At 44.9% G+C, this 20,483-nt stretch overlaps 1 protein-coding gene across 1 annotated transcript in view; it reads right to left on the minus strand.

Moving 5' to 3' along the window:
* The window catches only part of LRP1B (LDL receptor related protein 1B), a 1,585,724-nt gene that overhangs the window by 850,040 nt on the left and 715,201 nt on the right, over positions 1-20,483 (minus strand). Inside the window, exon 7 of the mRNA XM_019553609.1 lies at positions 4,074-4,236. Coding sequence (XP_019409154.1) covers positions 4,074-4,236 — 163 coding nt within the window. The remainder of the gene's footprint in view (positions 1-4,073; positions 4,237-20,483) is intronic.

The following is a 20,483-nucleotide window of genomic DNA, read 5'->3' on the forward strand; positions in this document are numbered from 1 at the left end:
GCTGTGGCCTGACCAGTGCCGCATAGAGGGGGAGGATCACCTCCTTGGACCTGCTTGAGATGCATCTGTGGATGCATGACAAGGTATGGTTGGCCTTCCTGACTGCATCCCCACACTGAAGGCCCATGTTCATATTGGCCTCAATAATGACTCCAAGATCCTTTTCTGCCTCTGCACTGATAAGAAGGGAGTTCCCCAGCCTGTAGGTATGCTGCTGGTTCTTCCTCCCCAGGTGCATCACCTTGTACTTGTCAGTGTTGAAACTCATCCTGTTCTCATCCACCCACCCCTGTAACCTGTCTAGATCCGATTGCAGCCTATTCCTCCCTTCTAGCGTGCCCACTTCTCCCCACATCTTGGTGTCATCTGCAAATTTGAATAGGGTGCATTTTACTCATTTGTCCAAGTTGCTGATGAAGAAGATGTTGAACTGTGCAGGCCCAAGGACCGAGCCCTGTGGAACTCCACTGCCCACATCCCTCCAGGTCAAAAATGACCCATCCACCACCACTCTCTGGGTGCTACCCTCCAGCCAGTTAGTGACCCATCTGACTGTGTAGGCATCGACACTATAGTCTCCTAGGTTTTTTAATGAGAATGAGGTGAGAGACTGTGTTGAAGGCCTTCCTAAAGTCCAGAAAGACTATATCCACTGTGACACCTGCATCCAAGGATTTGGTGACCTGGTCATAGAAGGCCACCAGGCTGGTCTCCCAGAACCTACCTCTAATGACCAGCCTCTAGTTATGTATGAAAAGGTTGCACTGTTACACACTCAATTTGTGTTTTAAATGATGATATTTAATACTATCCTCCTTTGTTCAGGAAAAGAATAATATAACTTGAGACGATTTCAATCATCTGATGGACTTCCCACGCTATAGGCTGCCATTAAAGAGGCGCCAGATCAACAGTACTACTTTGTAGAGAACGGGTTGTTCTAGAGGCTACTCCAAAAATTCTGGCTTTTACATCACTCCTCTGAGATCTGGAAGCTGCCTTCTTTTTCTTTCCATGGGAGAACCACCCCTGATCTCACCAACCATGCAACAACTTTGCTTCCCTACTAAATTCCCTTCCCCTGCCATTATTTATGAGGAGTAAACAAGCTACTTACAGGACCACAGCTAGAACATTGCATTGAATGTTGGGCTAAAGATAAGATAGATGTCTATGTTTTTTTGAAAGGTAAAAATAGAAATGGAGAGAGAGAAAGAGATGGGACAGAATCAGCTAAAAAATGAGATGTCACAGGGCAAATGAAAAGTCAGTGAATTGTTCTGATAAACAGTACACTCTTATTCTTTAAATATTATTTCCAAGTGGTTTGGGTTCAGGCATATTATGTAAGAAACCTCTTTGAATTGGCAGAAGGAATGGATAAGGTGACACAGTAAATATTTATTTTCTATTTCTAATACCTATAATTGAGGGAATAAAAACAAAGAGCAAGATCATCTTTGAATGCCTTGAACATTCATAACACCCCCCCCCCCCAAAAAAAATCCAAGAACCTAGTCTGGTAAATGATATATGACAGAATTAAATGTAAGCAGATATCCAACTCACAGAAATCCTGAAGAGACTTGAGTGCAAACAGTATGAGACTTTCTACTCCCTGCATCTTTGACAAAATAAAGGCCTTTGATATGATGACAGTGGAAAAAGTGGAATGCATAAAAGAAAGAAATATGTTGGCAATCAATTGGGAAATTTGTTAACATGTATTATATTCCAATGTGCCAGTTTTGTTCCAAATGGTCTTTGTGCTCTGTACTTTAAGGAAAATACTTATATTTGATACTTGCATCTTTGACAGACAAGATTATTTAATGACTAGTTTGGAATTCAACTAGCAAATCTAGACTAAAACATGTAAGCAAATATAGCTGAAAAAGGGTGGTGTTAGCAAATTTGAAAACCACCCATTCTTTCTTACCAGATTTACCAAACAAATCAGCTTAAATACAACTTCTTTTACTGATGTTTCTTGAAACATTACCATCTGTTGGAAATTGAAATACAGCTATATTCAAGAATTATATTATGCAGTTTCCTTTGTAAAGTTTACATGCAAGCTGTTCTTGTCAAAATTAGACCCATTGTGATGATGCATCTTAATATTCAATCAGGCTTTAAATAAAGAGTGACAAAAGTCCACATATGGATGACAAGCTGTTTCTTCAGTAAATATTTTCCTATTTATTGAGCAGAGGCTTATGGCAGTTTAGGATGCATTCCACCAGGCATTTCAGACTTAACTATCTACAGACCAATAAAACAAGGATAAAACAGCCATTTCAAAGTTCTCATCAAAATGAGGGCACATCTACTTCATTGGTTTAAGCCAGTAGTGATTAAGGTAAAAGATTTCTAGTGCCCAATAATTTAACTGAGGTTTCCTTGCAAAAGAATACTGAATCTGTCTATCTATGCAATAAGCATGGGAATACAGACGGTTTTATCTTTTTAACTGACTCACAAAAGTAGCACATGAAGTATCTGGGGGCTTGGTTCTTCTACTAAATATATTAGTACTGATCCTAAAGACCCTACAATCCAGGGCATAAAATACAAGATACTGTGAAGGGTTTTTCCCCCCTCTTTTTAATCTGATCAGAGTTAAGGTTTACTGAAGAAAACTTGAAAGAAGTTAAAAGCAAAAGATCTTCCTCATGAATTTTGGAGGAAAAAAAAAAATAAAAAAAAAAATCACTAAATGTATGCTATTCTATAAAATCATTCATGAAGGGCCTGGTCACACATTGCACTTACAATATGTTCACTGTGCTTAATACACCAGCTTCCATGCATTCAAGCAGGAAAAAATATGCTAAATGCTATCATACGATATGTCCCCATGAACAGGAAAGTACATTTCCCCAGGGACAAACAGCAGCAGCACAACATGTGCCACTGCTACTTGTCCCCAAGGAACCCCCATGCACCCACGCTCTGACACAGAGCACATTGCCCTAGGTGGAGGAGGGGAGGCTGTCACCAGCACCTGGGCTGGGGTCCTGGGGGCGGCGGCCATGGCGATTCTGCAGCAGGGAGCCTGGCCAGGAGCTGGAGTGTGGCTCTAGCTCCTGGCCAGGCTCTGGTTTTGGATGGTGCACACTGCCACCGCATACCACCCCATTTATTTATTTATTTATTTATTTTAACCATGGGGTCAAACCCCCACACCTGCCCGGCAAGTTAAAAGTATGGGGAATGCCTGCATGTGTTCTACATGCAGCATGCAGCGCTAGTGCTGTGTACCACATATGCCTGCTTGTCTGGATGTGCCCGTACAGTACCAAAGTTAGGACCTTTCAGGCAAGAAATATCTCCAGACCGTGTTGAGCAATGTGTAGTATGCTAACATGGGAATTCTCCATGGAGATGATACCAGTGGGTCTTCACCCACTCCAGCGTGGTCTGAGGCTGACGAACAGTGGTTTGTCGGTAGCCCTGGAATCTCGCTAGAACCAGTCCAAGACACTGGTGCAGTGCAAGGGCCGGGACGGACAAACGCCTGATTGCCAGTACCAGCTCCCTGCACTGGAGTCTTGATCCAGCTCCATGGTGATGAAAGGGCTGGGACCAACAATGAGGTGTTTGTCAGCCACTGGCTCCAGGCCACATCATAAGGGTTACCAAACAACTGTTCAGAAAACTTTCACTCAGCATAATGCTTACCATGATCAACACCCCCCCGCCACAACAAACCATGTTTTAAGTGTAAAACAACAAGGTCCTAAGTTACTTGTTACAACTGATGCAAGCTCATGCTGTGTACATTTTCACTGTGATAATATTGTTGAACTCTTTTAGGCACCTGAATTAATATCCTAATAAATAACTGCAAGTGTGGTTTCTCTAGACACAAATGAAACAAATGTAGTATTTATACTGAACATAGTATCACTTGACTTTTACTGGGATAAATTAAAGATGTTTGATAAATTAATAATTTTCGCCTGCCATTAAATGCCACAGGAATGATTTAAAAAAAATGAAGGCTAGAAATATTGAAACATTATTTCAATTTTTTGGCATGCAAGTATGCATTGTAATAATAATCTTACCCTGATGCTGGATCAACAGCTATTGCTTTAGGGTTATGAAGATCAAGATCAATTAAGGTAATGCACATGGTTCCATTGTGATTACACACAAAGATCCTGTCACTGATGTGATCCACAAAATAAAAATTTCCAGCGAGCCAGTCGATTGCTATTTGTTGTACATCTGCCAAAAAAAAAAAAAAAAAAGAGATTATTGAATCAAATGTGCAAATGCAATATAAATAACTGAACTGTTGGCTACTCTGCCAAAACAGATGCTGTATAAATTTTAAAGAGCTCAAAATGTTGTTATGATTGGAGTGTATACAAGGACATTCATTCATTCCTATGGTATATAATAAGCAATTCAATTCTCTACTCAAATATTGACAAATGACTTGGCATTTCTCTGATAGCTTTGTTCCTTTTTAAGAGGGGAAGTTCCAGGTACAAATGCAAAGATTGGTACTTTCAAATATATGAATTTATTGAATGTGGGTCAGACATGCTGCTTCAAATGTCTTCATTTTAAACTGAGGCAGTACCAAAGTTTTTAAAGTCATGCCCAATTTTTAATGTTATATCTTTGCATGATGGTGCCTGTTTGAATTACAGCAGAAATCTGGATGTGGATGGTTGTGTGTTAATGGGATAATAGATTCCACTGACCAGCTAGAATCAGGAAAGCAATTTCATTCTGTATAGCCCAAATTTAGACACAAGGAAATTGTAATATAAATAACAATGAATCGTTCTAGTAAATATATTTAAAACTTGAGTAAACAAAAAAGGATAACTACCTTATTAATAGCTTAAACACCTGTGAGTTAGTTTCAAAAAATGAAAAGCATAAAGCTATCGTTCAACTAAATCATTGTTTATGTTAACAAAATTACTTTTCTATGATCTGACAAGTCTGAGCTGCCATGTTTCTGGAGTTGCCACCAATATGAGCAGCATCAGGAGACCTACTCATACTATGCATGTCACTGCCCAGTTAAATATTAAAATATTTTATTTAAAAATATATCCAGTGGGCCTTATAATGGACTACTGGGCAGAATAACATCATTTTGGGGAAAATAGCTATCACCCGAATGTATGCCAGAAATTAGAAATAAAATTAAAATTTTATTGTGTGAGATAAGAATTATTTCCTTATTTTTATCTCTTTAAATTGGCGACTGACAGTAGTGGTCTGAGTTTTCCTTTAAACAGGTGCTTAATTGCTTACCATAAATGCACTTAACATTATTACGAAAAATATTTACCAAATATTCAGAAAGATATAGAAGATTATGCGTTTGTGGCAATAAGTGAAACTTTATGAATATGCATTTTCTGAAATACTTAGAATAGAGGTGGATACACTTGTGTTACCCTTCAAAGGATAGAAAATATAAACAACACTTTACTCAATAAAACATCAGGAACAAATGTTGGCTGCCTTCCACTACATCCATCACATTGCACAGTTCACCTCTACCCATGACTCGTCTACCCAGGATCTGTCAGTCTACTACTAATTTTCTTTTTAATTCAAAGGTGATATTACCCCTTTCGTTTTGAAAACAACAATTATAAAGGCATAACATGTCAGAACAGAGAAATGCTTTTTCTAGTCTCTAGTCCTGACACTAGTAGTGGTCAATGTCACATGCATTAACTGAAAGGGAAGGATTTTTTTTTTCCTTACTCAGTGTGTGTTATAGACTACTATGAAGAGTGTGGATGAAATCTTGCCCCAATGAAATCAAAGGGAGTTTTGTATACTTTTTTTCTGAACTCCTTAGGTCTCAGGTTCAAAGTTATTTTTACATAGCTAGAAGCTTGCATTTTCAGTGCAGAACATGGCTTCTAAGTGTCTTTATAAGTTCTGAATATGGAATTTAGGGAATATCTACTCCACCTTGGTGGCAAGCCTGAAAACACTGCCAAGAAGCACCCCATTCCCCCACCTAATTTACTTTGTCCTCTCAGTGAAAGACAAAATCCAAAAATCAGACAGTGGGACCAGTTTATCACAGATTTCATAGACATTAGGGGCTGGAAGGGACCTTGTGAAATCATCGAGACCAGCCCCCCTGTCATAGGCAGGAAATCTGCTGGGGTCAAAATGACCCCAACAAGATAAACATCGAGACACCTTTTGAATGAGTCCAGAGTAGTGCTTGTACCACCTCTGGGAGGAGTCTGTTCCAGACTCTGGGCGCATGGACTGTAAATAAGTTTTTTTTTTATCTCCAGACTAAATCAGCCTTCCAGGAGTTTGTGGCCATTACACCTTGTTATGCCTTGGGAAGCCCTGGTGAACAACTGTCTTCCCAGGTCCTGATGCACCCCTATTTATACACTTGTAGGCTGCCACCAAGTACCCCCTAAGCCTTCTTTTCTCCAGGCTAAAGAGTCCCAAGTCCCTCAGGCTCTCCTCATAAGGCTTGCCCTCTTGGCTTTTGATCATATGGGTGGCTCTCCTTTGAACCCTCTCAAGCTTATCCATGTCCCTCCTGAAGTGGGGGCCCAAAACTGGATGCAGTACTCCAGCTGCAGCCTCACTAAGACTGAGTAAAGCAGGAGGATGATGTCCCTGGTTTTGCTTGAGAAACATCGGTGGATGCATGCCAGAGTTTGGTTTGCTTTGTCAGCTACGGCATCGCATTGGTGGTTTGTATTCATCTTGTGGGCCATCAAGACTCCCAAGTCTCTTTCAGTCATGGTGCTAGTGAGCCTATAAGTATGCTGCTGGTTCTTCCTCCCAAGGTGGAACACCCTGCACTTTTCTACTTTGAAGGCCATCCAATTCTGTTCCACCCACCTTGAGAGTGTGTCCAGGTCGGCCTGTAACCCCAGCCTGTCTCCCAGTGACCACTTTCCCCCATGGTTTAGTGTCACCTGTGAATGTTGCAAGCCCACATCTGACACCCGAATCCAGATCATTAATGAAGATGTTGAAGAGTACTGTCCTGAGTACTGAGCCCTGAGGGATGCCACGGATCACCTTGCGCCACACTGATTTGTGCCCATTAATTAGTATTCTTTAGGTCCAACCGCGGAGCCATTTCCCCAGCTATTGGCTCATATCATGGTCGAGGTCACACCTCCCCAGCTTAACCATAAGGATATCATGGGACACTAAGTCAAAGCTTTTCTTGAAATCCAGATATATGACAGCAACCTTGTGTCCCTTGTCCAGGCAACACATCACCTGGTCATAGAAGGAGATGTTAGCCAAGCTAGACCTACTAGTAACAAAGCCACACTGGCTGGCATTCAGAAGGTTGCTTTCTGTTAGCCTGTTGCTGATGGATCCCTTGATAGTTTTCTCCAAGATCTTGGCCTTGAGAACCTACACAGAGCTTCTATCAAGCCTTTTATCTTGGGTATACTTCCTGGCAAGCACTCAGAGAGTAGATTTTTATTTTTGAGTGGAGGGAGGGCTAAGACTCTGCTCCCCCCATGAAATGGCCAGAGCATAGCCGAGTGGAGCCTCTAGCGGATCAGGAGTGGATGTGGGCTGCCCACTTCAGCCTTGAGGTTCTCTACCCTGCTGCAGTCCCTGGAGCCCTGCGGCAGCCATGTCACAATGGTAAGGTTTCCCCTGCTTGTCTGGAAACAGTGCAGGACACAACTTCGTGCTACTACCCCTGCTGCTGGCAGGTAGGCAGAGGGCACTTACCATGGTGGCATAGCCAGCATGGGGCTCCTAGGGGGAGAACAGCAGAGGGGGGAACTCTAAGCCCCTTACAGGAAGCCCACATCCACCCCTTTCCCTTCCACATATTTGGGGGGCTCATGGTGTCCCATTCTCCCCTTCCTGGGTGTGTGCTCAGTGGCAGGGAGCCACCTCCTCTGCCCCACTGTCTGTGGTTATGTCCCACTCCCCATCCTGGCCCTGGGTCCCATGTACTGCCCTGGCTGGGCATCACCCACAGACCCAGACTCTGCCCCACTCCCTCCCTCCCCATGGGGCCATGTCTGTCCCCCTCAACAGACTTACCTGCAGGCAGCTGGGAGAGTTGCTCTCCACCACTGCCTGAGGCTGTATTCCTGACAACATGGCAGTGTGAAATCTTCAGTTAGGGATGGGGGAAATCACCCTGGCCTCTTCCTGAGGGGAGCCAGGGCCCTTGGGCTTGCATGAACTTGTGCCTATGCTCATAGCCATGCTAACACAGCACAGTCTAATTTGTGCTCTGGTCCACAGCAACTCGTACCAAGTCAGCAGAACAGTAGCAGTAGTTAGTCTATTGGGTACAAATCTATTGAGGCAGTCAGGTACCTGGTAGCAATTTAAGTCATGAACGATGCATGCCCACGACAGCTGGGGGCGGGGGGGAGGGCACAGTGGCAGCGAGAGTGCGGCAGTGGCAGCAGGAGCACAGCGGTGGTAAGCACAGAGGTCCCACAGATGCTGCTGGCGGTGTTGGCACTGGGTTAGCAAGCAGTTACTGCCCACAGGCACTGCCAGCACTGTCTTTCTGTAGGGGATGCACTGCCACTCAGGGGGTGCATGTGCACCTGCTACACATCATCTGTTTCAAGTTATATCTTGCTGGACATGAAGTAGAACAAATATTCACATCTTTTAGCATTCATTTATCTGCTCTACTTTTTAGAGCAGAACTTTGGTGAGAGATTGTCTCTGAACACAAGAGTGAGCTGAAGAAGGCCTGTGTAGTAAGTTGGCAAACTACCAAACTCCCCACAAGAATACCAGGCTCTTGTGTACCCACTCCCACGATTTAGAAACCGAAGCTTTCTTTAGACAGATGGAGCAATTACTAGCGTCTCTGTTAGCATAATTGGGGATATAAGAGCAAGAAGAATTTCTATGAGGAAAACAAACTAGGGTCTGAGTCATGAAAGCCCTGCAAGGAAGTCCTAGACATGACTGAGTTTTGGGGGAAAACTTATGCTAAGGTCTGCCTTTTGTTTAAGAGCCTCTCCACAGAGGTAAGTAAAGATGCAACGGGATCTAATGTGTGATCCACACAATCATGCACTAGATACCATTATGACTTATCACTGCTGTGGAGGGATTGTGGGCTGTAAGGCTCACAGTGGGGGCTGCAGGAGGAATAATGTCACGGCTGTGAGCCTCATGAGGTGTGGGGTTTGCAGCAAGGGCAGTATGGAGAACACTGCCACCACCACAAGCCTTGTGAGGTGAAGGGCTCCCAGTGGAGGCACTGGGGAGAATGCTGCCCCCACTGTGAGCCCCACTGCTGATGAGGCTCATGGGGTTGGGGGGGAAAGTGTTCTCCCAGAAGCCCCACAACTGGAGAGGCTTACAGTAGGGGCGGTATCAAGAACAGTGCCACCATTGCCAGCCTTATCACCTGTGGGCTGGGAGCCCCTCAGTTGATGGAGCTCCCAGCCACAGAGGAACACACTTGGCCACACATTCAATAAATGGTATGATTAGAACCATCTACAAAGTTATTACACATTTTTGTGAACTAACTTTGTAGCTCATTGCTTGTTTTATCCAGCCATTAATTACTTGAATATGCAGCTGGGTCACAACTTAAGGTATGATTAACCAATTAGTTCCACTTTAAGTGTAACATGCAGAGGGGGACAAAGTTATAAAAAGTTCCATAAGATGTGTAATGTTTGAAATATATCAAGTGTGTGTACACGCTAATGCAGCCAGGCTAGACTAAATGTACCTGTTCTGACCCGATTTAGAAACCATGTAGGCCTGGGAAAATACTTGGACAGAACACGATCCTAGGGTACTAGAGTCACTGTAAATCATAGAATCATAGAGAAGCAGGTCTTCCAGAGGTCATTTAGTCCACCTCACTACCTGAGGCAGGATCACCCCTATCCCAACACTCCTATAAAATCCATTATCTAAACTCTAGATAAAACTTCCATCAGCCCCGACACAACACAGACCTGACATACTAACCTGGTACAGGTAATGCTGGGGAACCATGGCAGCCAATGTCCTGCTTCTATGAAATGCTGTAAATGTACGCTGAAGAGATCTTGCTTTGTAGTAGTGGATGTGACCTTCTACCCAAGGCAAAATCCCCATAGTCTGTACCAATTTGACCATGGGGTAAAATTCCCTCCTGACCCCAAATACAGCAATCATTCTGGCCCTGAGTGGAGGAGCAAGACCCTCTAACCACGAACGTCTAGCCTTGATCCCAGCAGGTGCATTGGCACAGCCCAGTTGAAGCCTTGAGCAACACCCAATGCCTCTGATGGAGGTTTAAAAACACCCTTATGCATGTGGCAGAAAGAGGGGCTTTGGACAACCAGCAAAGTCCAGAAGCATGGGAAATGATCATAGTAGAATATGGCATAGCTATGCCTAGATCAGTGCTCCCATGTGTTTCCTCAGCATGACACATTTTTTACCTCATTTTCTCAGCATGGCCCCTCAATCCCAACCCACAGCCCCCTACAACCTGAAGTGACCCTCACTCCCTGCTCACGAGCCTTGCTGGTACCCCACATTCTCCACCACAGTCCCCCGTGCCCCCCACAAACAACACCAGAGCCCTATCTGCCACCTGTGGAAGGCAGCAGCTGCTGTGGCTGCAGCAGAGTGCAGAGCCCAGCTTCCTCCTCCCTGCCTCCAGCCCTGTCCCCTCCCCTGCAGGCAGCACTGCTAGAGAGTGGAGCCTGTGGGGTGGGGGGGAGGATGCAGGCTGCCTGCTACAGGTCCAGTGGGCAGGAACTGGCAGGGGAGGGAGGCATGGCAACTCTTCAAGTATTTGAAAACTGCTATCATGTCTCCTCTAAGTGCCTTTTCCACAAGCTGAAAAAGCCTAGCTCCTTCAGCCTCTCTTCATATGGCTTGCCTTCCGAGCCCTTTATTATCTTGTTGCCTGCCTCTGAACCCTCTCTAACCTTTCTAATTCAATGCCCAAATGGCACACGATACTCCAGATGAGGCCTATACAGTGCTGAGTAGACAGGCACTGTCACCTCCCCCGTCTTGTACCTACTGCTTCTATTGATGCATTCCAAAAATCACATTTGCCTTTTGTGTGGCTGCACCACATTTGCAGACTCATATTGAGTCTGTTTACCAAGACTCCCAAATCATTTTCCACAGTATTGCCATGCATCCAGGTGCCACCCATTTTATATCTGTGTTATTGATTATTCTTCCCAAGGTGTAGCACCTTGCATTTGTCCACACTGAACTTCCTTCTGTTAGCTCTAGCCCAGCTTTCCAGTCAGTCGAGATCATTCTGATTGCACTCCCATCCTCCAACGTGTTCACAGTTGTTCTCAGTTTCATGTCACCTGCAGACTTGCTCAAGAAGCTTTCTATGCTAGAGTCCAAATCATCAATAAACTTACTGAACAGCACCCTGTGGGAATCCACTTGAAATCTTCTGCCATTCTGACATGAACCTGTTATCTTTGTTTGGGGCTACTGAGCTAGTTATCTATCCATCTTATAGCAGTTTTGGCCAGCCCACATTTCTCCAATTTGTTCATGAGAAGGTTATATGGGACACTGTCCAAAGTCTTGCTGAAGTCCAGATACACTGTATCCACAGCATTCCCTTCATCCACCCAAGTGGCAAAGGAAGAGCTCAAGTTTATTTGACACAATTTATGCTTCATAAATCCATCTATCCTTTTCTTCTCCAGATGGTTTCAAACAGCCTACCTTAGGATATGCTCTAGTAACTTCCCAGGTACTAAGGTGATTCTAACCAGTCTGTAGTTGCCTAGGTTCTACTTTTTGTGGGTTTTTTTGTTGTTGTTGTTGTTAACAAGGGGCACTACATTGGTCCTTTTCCAGTCTTCTGGTACCTAGCCCATCTCCCATGACTTCATGAAGTTCATTGCCAAGGAGGCGGAATCAACTATTTGCTGTATATTAGATTATAAAAACTGAATGAGTTGCAAGTCTTCATATAGTGCTACTTCTATTGAAGAATGGGTGGATATGGAGGAAAGAGGTTTATATAACATATGGAACAAAGTTATAACATTACCTACTTAGGTCATGTTTCCCAGTGGTCAAAGATGTATAGGTTTGGTGCACTGGAAGGGCTGGTTTTCCCCAGTGAAATTAGATGGAGAACACCTGGGCAATTATCCTTAAAAAAAGAAAGGTTTAACTGAATGCTTTTACAGCATAACATCAGGCAGTATAGCAGGGAGGCTACTGGGGCCGATCTCCATGAGGCCCGCCCACCTGCTCTTAGGCTAACCGCCTGCCTCCCTGCCCACCATGCCTTGGTCTTAATTGATTAGTTAATAGATGTAATTAGGTGGGAGGCTGCCATTTTCTGCCCTGCTGCTAGGGAGCGCTATCTGCAGCTCCATTCCTCCCCTACACCACAGCCCAAGCCTCACTGACAACATCATGATGTTCTCATACGGCCAGTCCCCAACAACAGGGTCCTACAGTAGGATTCTGGGCCCCACCTGGCTTCCTCCCTTCAGGCAGACTCTGCTGCCATCATATCAAGCCATATATCGCCCTGCCATCGGTTCCCCTTTGGATGTGGTCCCCACACTGGGACCCTTCAGCTCACACTAGCCCCAGCCCACCTCCAGGCCAGTCAGGACCCCAGGACCCTGACTCTCGGGTGTCCCTCTCAGTGGACCTCCTTGCCTTTCTGACCCTCCTGGTCCTGGCCTCTGCCTGGGCCAGTCAGGGGAAGCTCTGGCAGGCCCTGATGTATCACCCATACTCTTATCCCAGGGTCCCCCAATCTGGGTCCTCTTTTATGGACGTGAGGAGCTGGGGTACCTCACATCATGACTGGTGCCTCATGGTCTCACAGGGGACTCTCACTCTTCCCCTGGGCATCAGGTCTTGGTGCTATGACTGGTGTTATTTTTGACCCACACTCTGCCTCCTAATGGTGGAGGACTTACTGGGGTCAGGACTCAGCTCTGTCGCCCTCTGGCTGAGCCCCCCCTCTCCCTTCACAGGGCTCCACATCACCCTCTCTCTGGGGCTTCTGATCACTGCCCCCTCACGCTGGGGGTTCCACAGCACTTGTAACGCCCCCTTTACTCAGGGCCTCAGGGCTTCCCTGCACAGGTGGGCTCAGGTGGCCGTAGCTGTGCCTGGCCCCAACTCTCCTCCTCAGGGTCTCGAACCCCTGCAGAGCTCAGGCGGCCTCGGCCACACCTGGCCTCTAACTCTCCTCCTTGGGTCTTGCACCCCCACAACTACCTCTGATGGAATGCAACCCACCCTAAAGGTGAGGGCTAGGGGTTAAGGTGCCCTGACCTGCCTTTCACTGGGGTGATCACTGTCCAGGAATTTCCTGGGGGCTCCCGTGCCACTGGGAGCCCCACCAGGCCATCCACTCCCATCAGGGTGTAGTTTCCAGTCGTACCCAGGACCAGGAGCCTCCTACTATTCCCTACAGCTCCTCCCTTACCTCCAGATGAAACTCTGCAGCCCTCAGACCAGGTGGTATTGCTGCTTTCCTCCAGCAGCCAAACTGCCTTGTTTATATAGGCAGCCCTGAGCCTAAAATGGCTGCCCTCATTAGGCACCTGGAGGCTGCCAGCTCTAGGGCCTTAAAGTGGCAGGCACACATAGTGCCCTGCCACAGGCAGCAACAGAAGATTAACAGATAAGGCTTTAAACTGACTTTGTTGGGGGATGCAGAAACTCCAAGTGGAACATGCCTGGGGACTGACACACAGGAAACCTCTCACATGGATAACCTTTTTTGAAAATGCTAATGGAATGGTTCTCCCACAGTGTCTCAGGAAATCAAGGGTGTCAGCTGAGGGACTCAGCTTCCTGTACACCAATGTCAAGAGCACGGGGAACAAGCAGGAGGTGCTAGCCCTCCTTCTCTCTAGTGGGCAATATGACCTGGTGGGACTCCTCACATGATTTGGAGCATAGCCATAGAGTGCTACACTCTGCACAAAAGGGACCAAGCAGGGAGAAAATGCAGAGTGGTAGCTCTCTATGTGAGGGAGGAGTACACCTCTTCATAGGCTGACATTGGCTGCAAAGATAAGCAACTTGAAACCCTCTGGTTCAAGGTTCCGTGGGGGGGGGAGGGAGGGGGATAGATGAGAGAGACCTAACTGTGGGCATTTACTACAGGCCACCGAACCAAGGGGAGGAGCTTGATCTGGAGTTCTCTCAGGAACTGACAGAGGCCATGCATGCAAGGGACTTGGTTGTCAGATGCAACTTAAATTACCTGGACATAGTTTGGAAGGGACACTTGGCTAGGTCAGATTGGTCATGTAGCTCCTTAATTGTAATTGAGGAGCTTTTTCTGACCCAGGAAGTGCAAGGGCCAGCCACAGTTACCACTCTCTTAGACTTGGTCTTGGCCAAAGGAGATGATCTGTGGTGTGGCTTGTACATTGAGGGTAGCCTGGGTGACAGCAACCATAAGCTCTGGTTCACTGTTCACTGCAAAGTTGACAAATCAACTAGCAGGATTGAAGTCTTGGACTTTAAAAATTCTGACTCAAACAGGCTCAGGGCATTAGTAGGAGAGATGATGTGGAACCTGGGACAGAAGGTGAATGGGGTGTAGGAAGAGTGGTCATTCCTTAAGGACATGATTCTTGAAGCACACAAGAAAACTATTCCCATGAAGAGGAGGAGTAGCAGAAGGGCTGGCAAGCCCTCCTGGATCAATAGGGATATTGTGGTCCCCTTGAAAAAGAAAAAAGAGGCATACACACAATACAAGCTAGGGACAGTCCTCAAGGAGGACTACACAACAGTGGTTTGCACTTCTAGGGAAATGATTAGGAAAGCTAAAGTGACAACTGAGTTTAAGTTAGCCACGGGAGTCAAGGACAATAAGAAGTCCTTCTTTAGGTATGTAGGGAGCAGAAGGAAAACAAATGGAGGTATGGGGCCCCTGCATAACACCTTGGGACAGCTGGTGACAGGCATTCAGGAGCTTAGGAAAAAAACTGAACTCGTGAATGCCCACTTTGCTTCGGTATTTCACTGGACCAAGGGGAAAGACAAGTGAGATAAGGACCACAGGGGACATGATAGGAATGATAGCCTTCCCACTGTGGATGCTGAGCTGGTGCAAAACTAACTAGAAAAGCTAGACATTTATAAGTCAGCAGGGTCAGATGGACTTCACCCGAGAGTGCTGATGGAGCTCACTGAGGTCATTATGGAAGGCCTGGCAACACTCTTTCAGAACTTGTGGCATACAGGGAAGATCCCTGAGGATTGGAAGAGGGTCAACATTGTGCCTATCTTCAAGAAGGGGAAGAGGGAGGACCTGGGAAACTATAGGCCCATCAACTTAACCTCCATCCCAGGGAAAACCTCCATCCTGCAAAAACAAATTAAAGAATCTATGTGTGATATGTTCATTATGGGTAAGATTCTGAATGACAGCCAGCATTCACCATGGGTAGGTCTTGTCTTACCAATCTCATCTCTTTCTATGAACAGGTCTCTTGCCACCTGGACACAGGAGAAAAGGTCAACATTATACACCTAGACTTCTAAAAGGCTTTTGATCTAATATCCCATTATATCCTTGTAGAAAGGTTGGAAGATTGTAGACTTAATTACTCAACAGTTCAGTGGGTGGAAAACTGGCTGCATGGTAGGACCCAGAGAGTTTTCATGAACAGATCTGTCTCATCTTGGCGAGACATGGACAGCAGTGTCCCGCAGGGGTCTGTGCTTGGACCAGTGCTTTTCAATATCTTTATCAATGAAACTCCTTCACAGGCAGGGCATCCAGGTGGTGTAATAAACTCCCTCCAGTGGTGCTGCAGTCACCTACCCTGGAAATCTTCAAAAGGAGATTGGAAAGTCATATTGCTGGTGTCACTTGACCCCAGTTGTCTTTTTCTGCCTAGTGCAGGGGGACTGGACCCAGTGATTTACAAGGTCCCTTCCAGTTCCTAACAATCTAAGAATCTATTAATACAATGCAGAATAGCACTAGCTGTTAGGAGGAGTGCATAACATATATACATAACACTGGGTGCATCTACACAAGATGTTTACTGCTCAGTAGACTAATTAGCTATGCAGTAAATGTTGTGCATCTATACATTTACCCCTTTTAGGCTGGAATAAACAAATTTACTCTATAGCACAACCTGTGGAGATACTGCCAGAGCACAAGGGTGCTTCAGTGCTAGTGTCTGCCTGCCAACTACCCCCAACTTGAGCACCCTTGTACGCTAGCCAGCCCCTTTGCAGCACATTGAGCTGGGGGGGAGCAGCCCTGGGCTTCAGGCTGAACCTCCAGGCTCCCTGACAACCAGGGCTGCTCTGACCTGACTTAACCTGCTGCAGTCCTGGGTGTATGTGAAGATGTGGTACCTGGGAGCAATAAATTCAAGAGCAATAAACTCTGGAATTGATTCATGTGCATTAACTGCACAAATAAACACACCCACTCGGTACATAACTTGTAGGGAAGAAAGGGATAAGCTTTCTGCAGAGTGCGAGGGGTAAAATGAAAGTTTTCACAATGCTCCAATCCATATAGGAGAGCTCTAACTCTGGTTATACAGCTTGAAATGTTGAAGAGTCATGAAAAGGGAAACTCTGTTCCCTACTGTTGATCAGGCCTGCTCTCCAAATGGTGTTGCCTTTCTTTTAGGCTCTCTAGTCCTCTGAGAAGGTATCCTTTACTTGCTACAGCAAGACTGAGAGCAGTAATTTCTTGTCAATTTTTGCAGTAAGGACTTTGTACTGTGGGTATAGTCTTCAAGAATGAAGTGTGAGTGACTGGAAATTTAGGAGTAGCTCTTACATGCTATTGCCAACTTCAATCAATTTATCAGAGCTTTGATGACAATGGGACAGTTCTAGTACACTACAGTATAGCAACTTTCATTGCCTTCCAGTGCTTGTCTGTCCCACTCCTCTTCCCCACTGCCTTGAGACCTCACATAAATGGGAGAGGGGGAAAAGCATCTGTTTTGTTAATATATGACAGCTTAATGTGTAGGTTTTTGGTAGCCAGCATCCATAACATTTCACGAAGTAGATGGTATTCCTTAAAGAAAAGCAAGGTCGCATTCAGGGAACAGGTTAGGGGGTTGTCAGTAATAACTTTTTATTAGGAAAAAATGAGAAGAATAATTCTTAATATAACTGCATTTCTCTCATGGCACACTGCATGCAAATGAGTGGTAATCCCAAAGCATATTTGAATGGAAGAAAAGGTTCAGAAAAGACACATGCACTCAGATGTCTCCTTTGAGTGCTATTATAAAAAAAAAAGTTGCAGAAATCACCCATCTGATGAGCTGTACACCTTCTAATATATACCTGATGAGCCAATATATATCACTCTCACTGAACACTGGCTTGGAAATTCAATGCTGTTTATGAACTGCATTTGATAGCTACAAACATGTGTTGAGTATTTCGTTTGTTCAAAGATTTGTTGCTCCTTTTTTTTTTCTCTCTCTATGCTTTGTGTCATGTGGCCTGGTTTTGAATTATAGATAGAAAATTGCTCATAAGAGAAAAAAAGTTTGCAAAGAACTGTCAGAGTTCACCTTGCTCAGAAAAGCACACTCTACTCTTTTCTAAGTACATGAAAAAGCCACTTAACGAGTAGATGCATTTTTTATGAATCAGCCTTTTAATCTCTGCAGTTTTCTATCACCAAAGAGCTTAAAGACATATTAAACCTCTTTGAATTCTGCAGTGCTCTCATTACCATGCAAGTTGGCTGCAATACTCCTTTTAGGAACAGTGACTTTTTTTAGAAAAAAAAAAAAAAAAAGAACATACTTTGTTCAAAGGCAGTTACTACTAGGTACCTTTAACCAGCTACTTTTAAATTCACAGATTAGATCATACAAAATTATCATCACGCTCGCATTTTAAAATGTATTTAGCATTTTTTTTAGTTGTACCTCAGGGCCTTGTTAATAATTTAAGCAGTTCCTAGAGCTCTTAACCCCTGGACTATCCACACATAAACACCTGCAACTAGCTTTAGGGCTGCATCCCCACAAGCGGCAATGTGCATTTCCCTGGGGACAACTAGCAATGGCACAGCTTGTTTTTACCCTGGAATCTCCTGGAGCCAAAAGCTCCTCCCCCCTCACTGCAGAGCAGCAGCATGGGAAATACCAGCATGTGCAGTGTGTGGTGCCGCAGACAGGCCTGTGGCACCACATATTTCATGTCCGTGCTCATCCGAATGCATCCTACCCATCTTATTTTCTATCAATGCATAGTAACTCCCCATAAATAAGCCACCCAAGTTATAGTCCTCCAGCATCCCAGGATGCAGTGTTCTCTACCCACCCTCCTGTTCATTGTGGACAAACTTTCCAAGCCCTGAATTCCACTGCCTGGGGGCAGTTCTGGCAGCAAGCCAACTCCCTGTCCCCCCCTTGGGGGTGTGACCTTTCCACCTGCAGGGGTGCAAGCCCCGGCAAACAGGCTACAGAGCACATGCCAGCTAGCTAGGTTGCAGGGCATAGACAGGTCCAGGACTGGAGTCTAGAAGGGGTAGGGGAGGACACAAAGATAGGGGTCTGGATCAGGTCCCCAGGAACCGTGTCTACCTTCCCAGGGCAGGGGCAGTAGCTCCCCCAAAAATTCCTTCCGTCACTACTCCCGCCTTCCAGCCACTCCAGGAAGCACAACCTGCACCCCCTATACCTCAATCCCAAAGCCCAATTTATGAAAACATTAGATCTTCTTTACTTCCTCTTTATTTCCTTTTATTTCTTTTTTTTTACTTTTTATTTCAGCCTTCAGAGGCTGACTTCCTTCATTTCACCACCCTTCCCCCACTCCCATTTCCTTTCCTTCTTCCATTTCATTACCCACACACATCCCACTAACTATATACCGCCCAGCTTCATGGTCCTGCCCTTCCCCCCTCCCCCCACCCCTCCTGCCCTGAGCAGGGGCAGAGGCCTGTCCTGGCTTTCCAGCCCTGTGGTGGTAACTCACAGCTGTCACTCATAGTCAGGCCCCTGCTTGCCAACCCTCTGGTGGCAATTCACAGCTGTGTAAGTAGGGGTCAGCCAGAGAACGTTTTTAGCTTTAAGGTGTGACTGCTCCAAACTGAAGCCAGCACCAACAACAATTAACATTTGAGCAGCTCAAAGTGCAATGTGTAAGAAGGTGCTTAGGCAGATAACTTAAAAGACGTATTAAAAAGGAGGTCTATCTGCAGAAGGCATCAATTACATATACCAGGCATACTGTGCACACCTTGTTTGAATGATAAAGACAATTCTACAAATTTGCTACAGTCCATAACCATCACGTTTCATCCCCCGCCCCCGCAAACTCCTAAAAATCGGATATAACATCTTCCTGTAAAGCATTCCAGAAAGAGTAGCCTAATATACACTTCTTTGTTTAAAGTGAATTCCAAATACTGCTGAAGATAACAAGATTACTTACAGTTGTTAAAGTATTCACAGATTTCCTCTCTGTGAAGACTGACTGTCAGGAAAAAAAGCTGAGAAGCTTGAAAAACAAATAAAAGCTAATGGGGACAATAATATAAATGTCAATTTTCAATACATTTTCAAGAAATGGTCAAATCACAAGATTACAGACCCTCAAATCATAAGATGACTTAAAATTTGGAGACTTTCTTCAAAAGATACATTCTTTTTCCTTATTTCCTGAGTCCTCAGGCTGTACTAGTTCCATATATTTAAGACTTTCTTCACAATAATGAAGATTAGGAACTTTATTTTTGATGACAGTTGAAATTCCAGCAGGTTATTATATCATGAGAAGCACTGGCAAATATAGTCTCTGGATTTTCATATTTAACTTTAAAGAAAGATGCAAACATATGCATTATGCAAAATAATCAACAGATTTAATTTGGGAAGCGGAGAATACACATCAGTGTAGATACTGGCTTTATTATTAACTGCCTTACAATGCATGGATCTTTAAATAACGGAAAAGTCAGGTCCTTCAAGGAAGGAGATAAATCATTGTTTTTCTCTCACTCCAAAGAGACACCTAGAAATGATATTACCAATGAGATACTTGTTGATCCACACTGATATATAATAAAGGAAAGTCTGAGTTTATATTGTCTTGGTTGTCCTGTTCTTCAGGAGCATTTGCCATGCTTATCATGCTGGCGCCATTTATAGTACACTACTTTCATTAAAAATATCACTGCTTAATAGACTAGACCAGTGGTGCTCAAACATTTGGCCTCACGGGCCAGATGAGTGGTGCAGACTTGGTCCATGAGATGATCTGGTCCACGGGCCTGGCCCCACACACTGTCTTGGGCCCACCACCCCAGCTTGGCCCCATGTGCTGGATCAGGTCCGTGGGGCTTGTAAATTTGAGAATGGGGAGTAGTTGCAGGTTTAATTGCCACCACCTCTGCAATGCCAAATTTCTGTACCCCTGGGGAACCCTGCAAGCCAGACCACACAGCTCTGGCTCAGGCCAGGAGTCTCACACTCCTTGACTAGACCCATATTTACATACCAAATTCC

This window comes from Crocodylus porosus, unplaced genomic scaffold, assembly GCF_001723895.1.
Source record: "Crocodylus porosus isolate Cpor-Errol unplaced genomic scaffold, CroPor_comp1, whole genome shotgun sequence".
Lineage (NCBI taxonomy): Eukaryota > Metazoa > Chordata > Crocodylia > Crocodylidae > Crocodylus > Crocodylus porosus.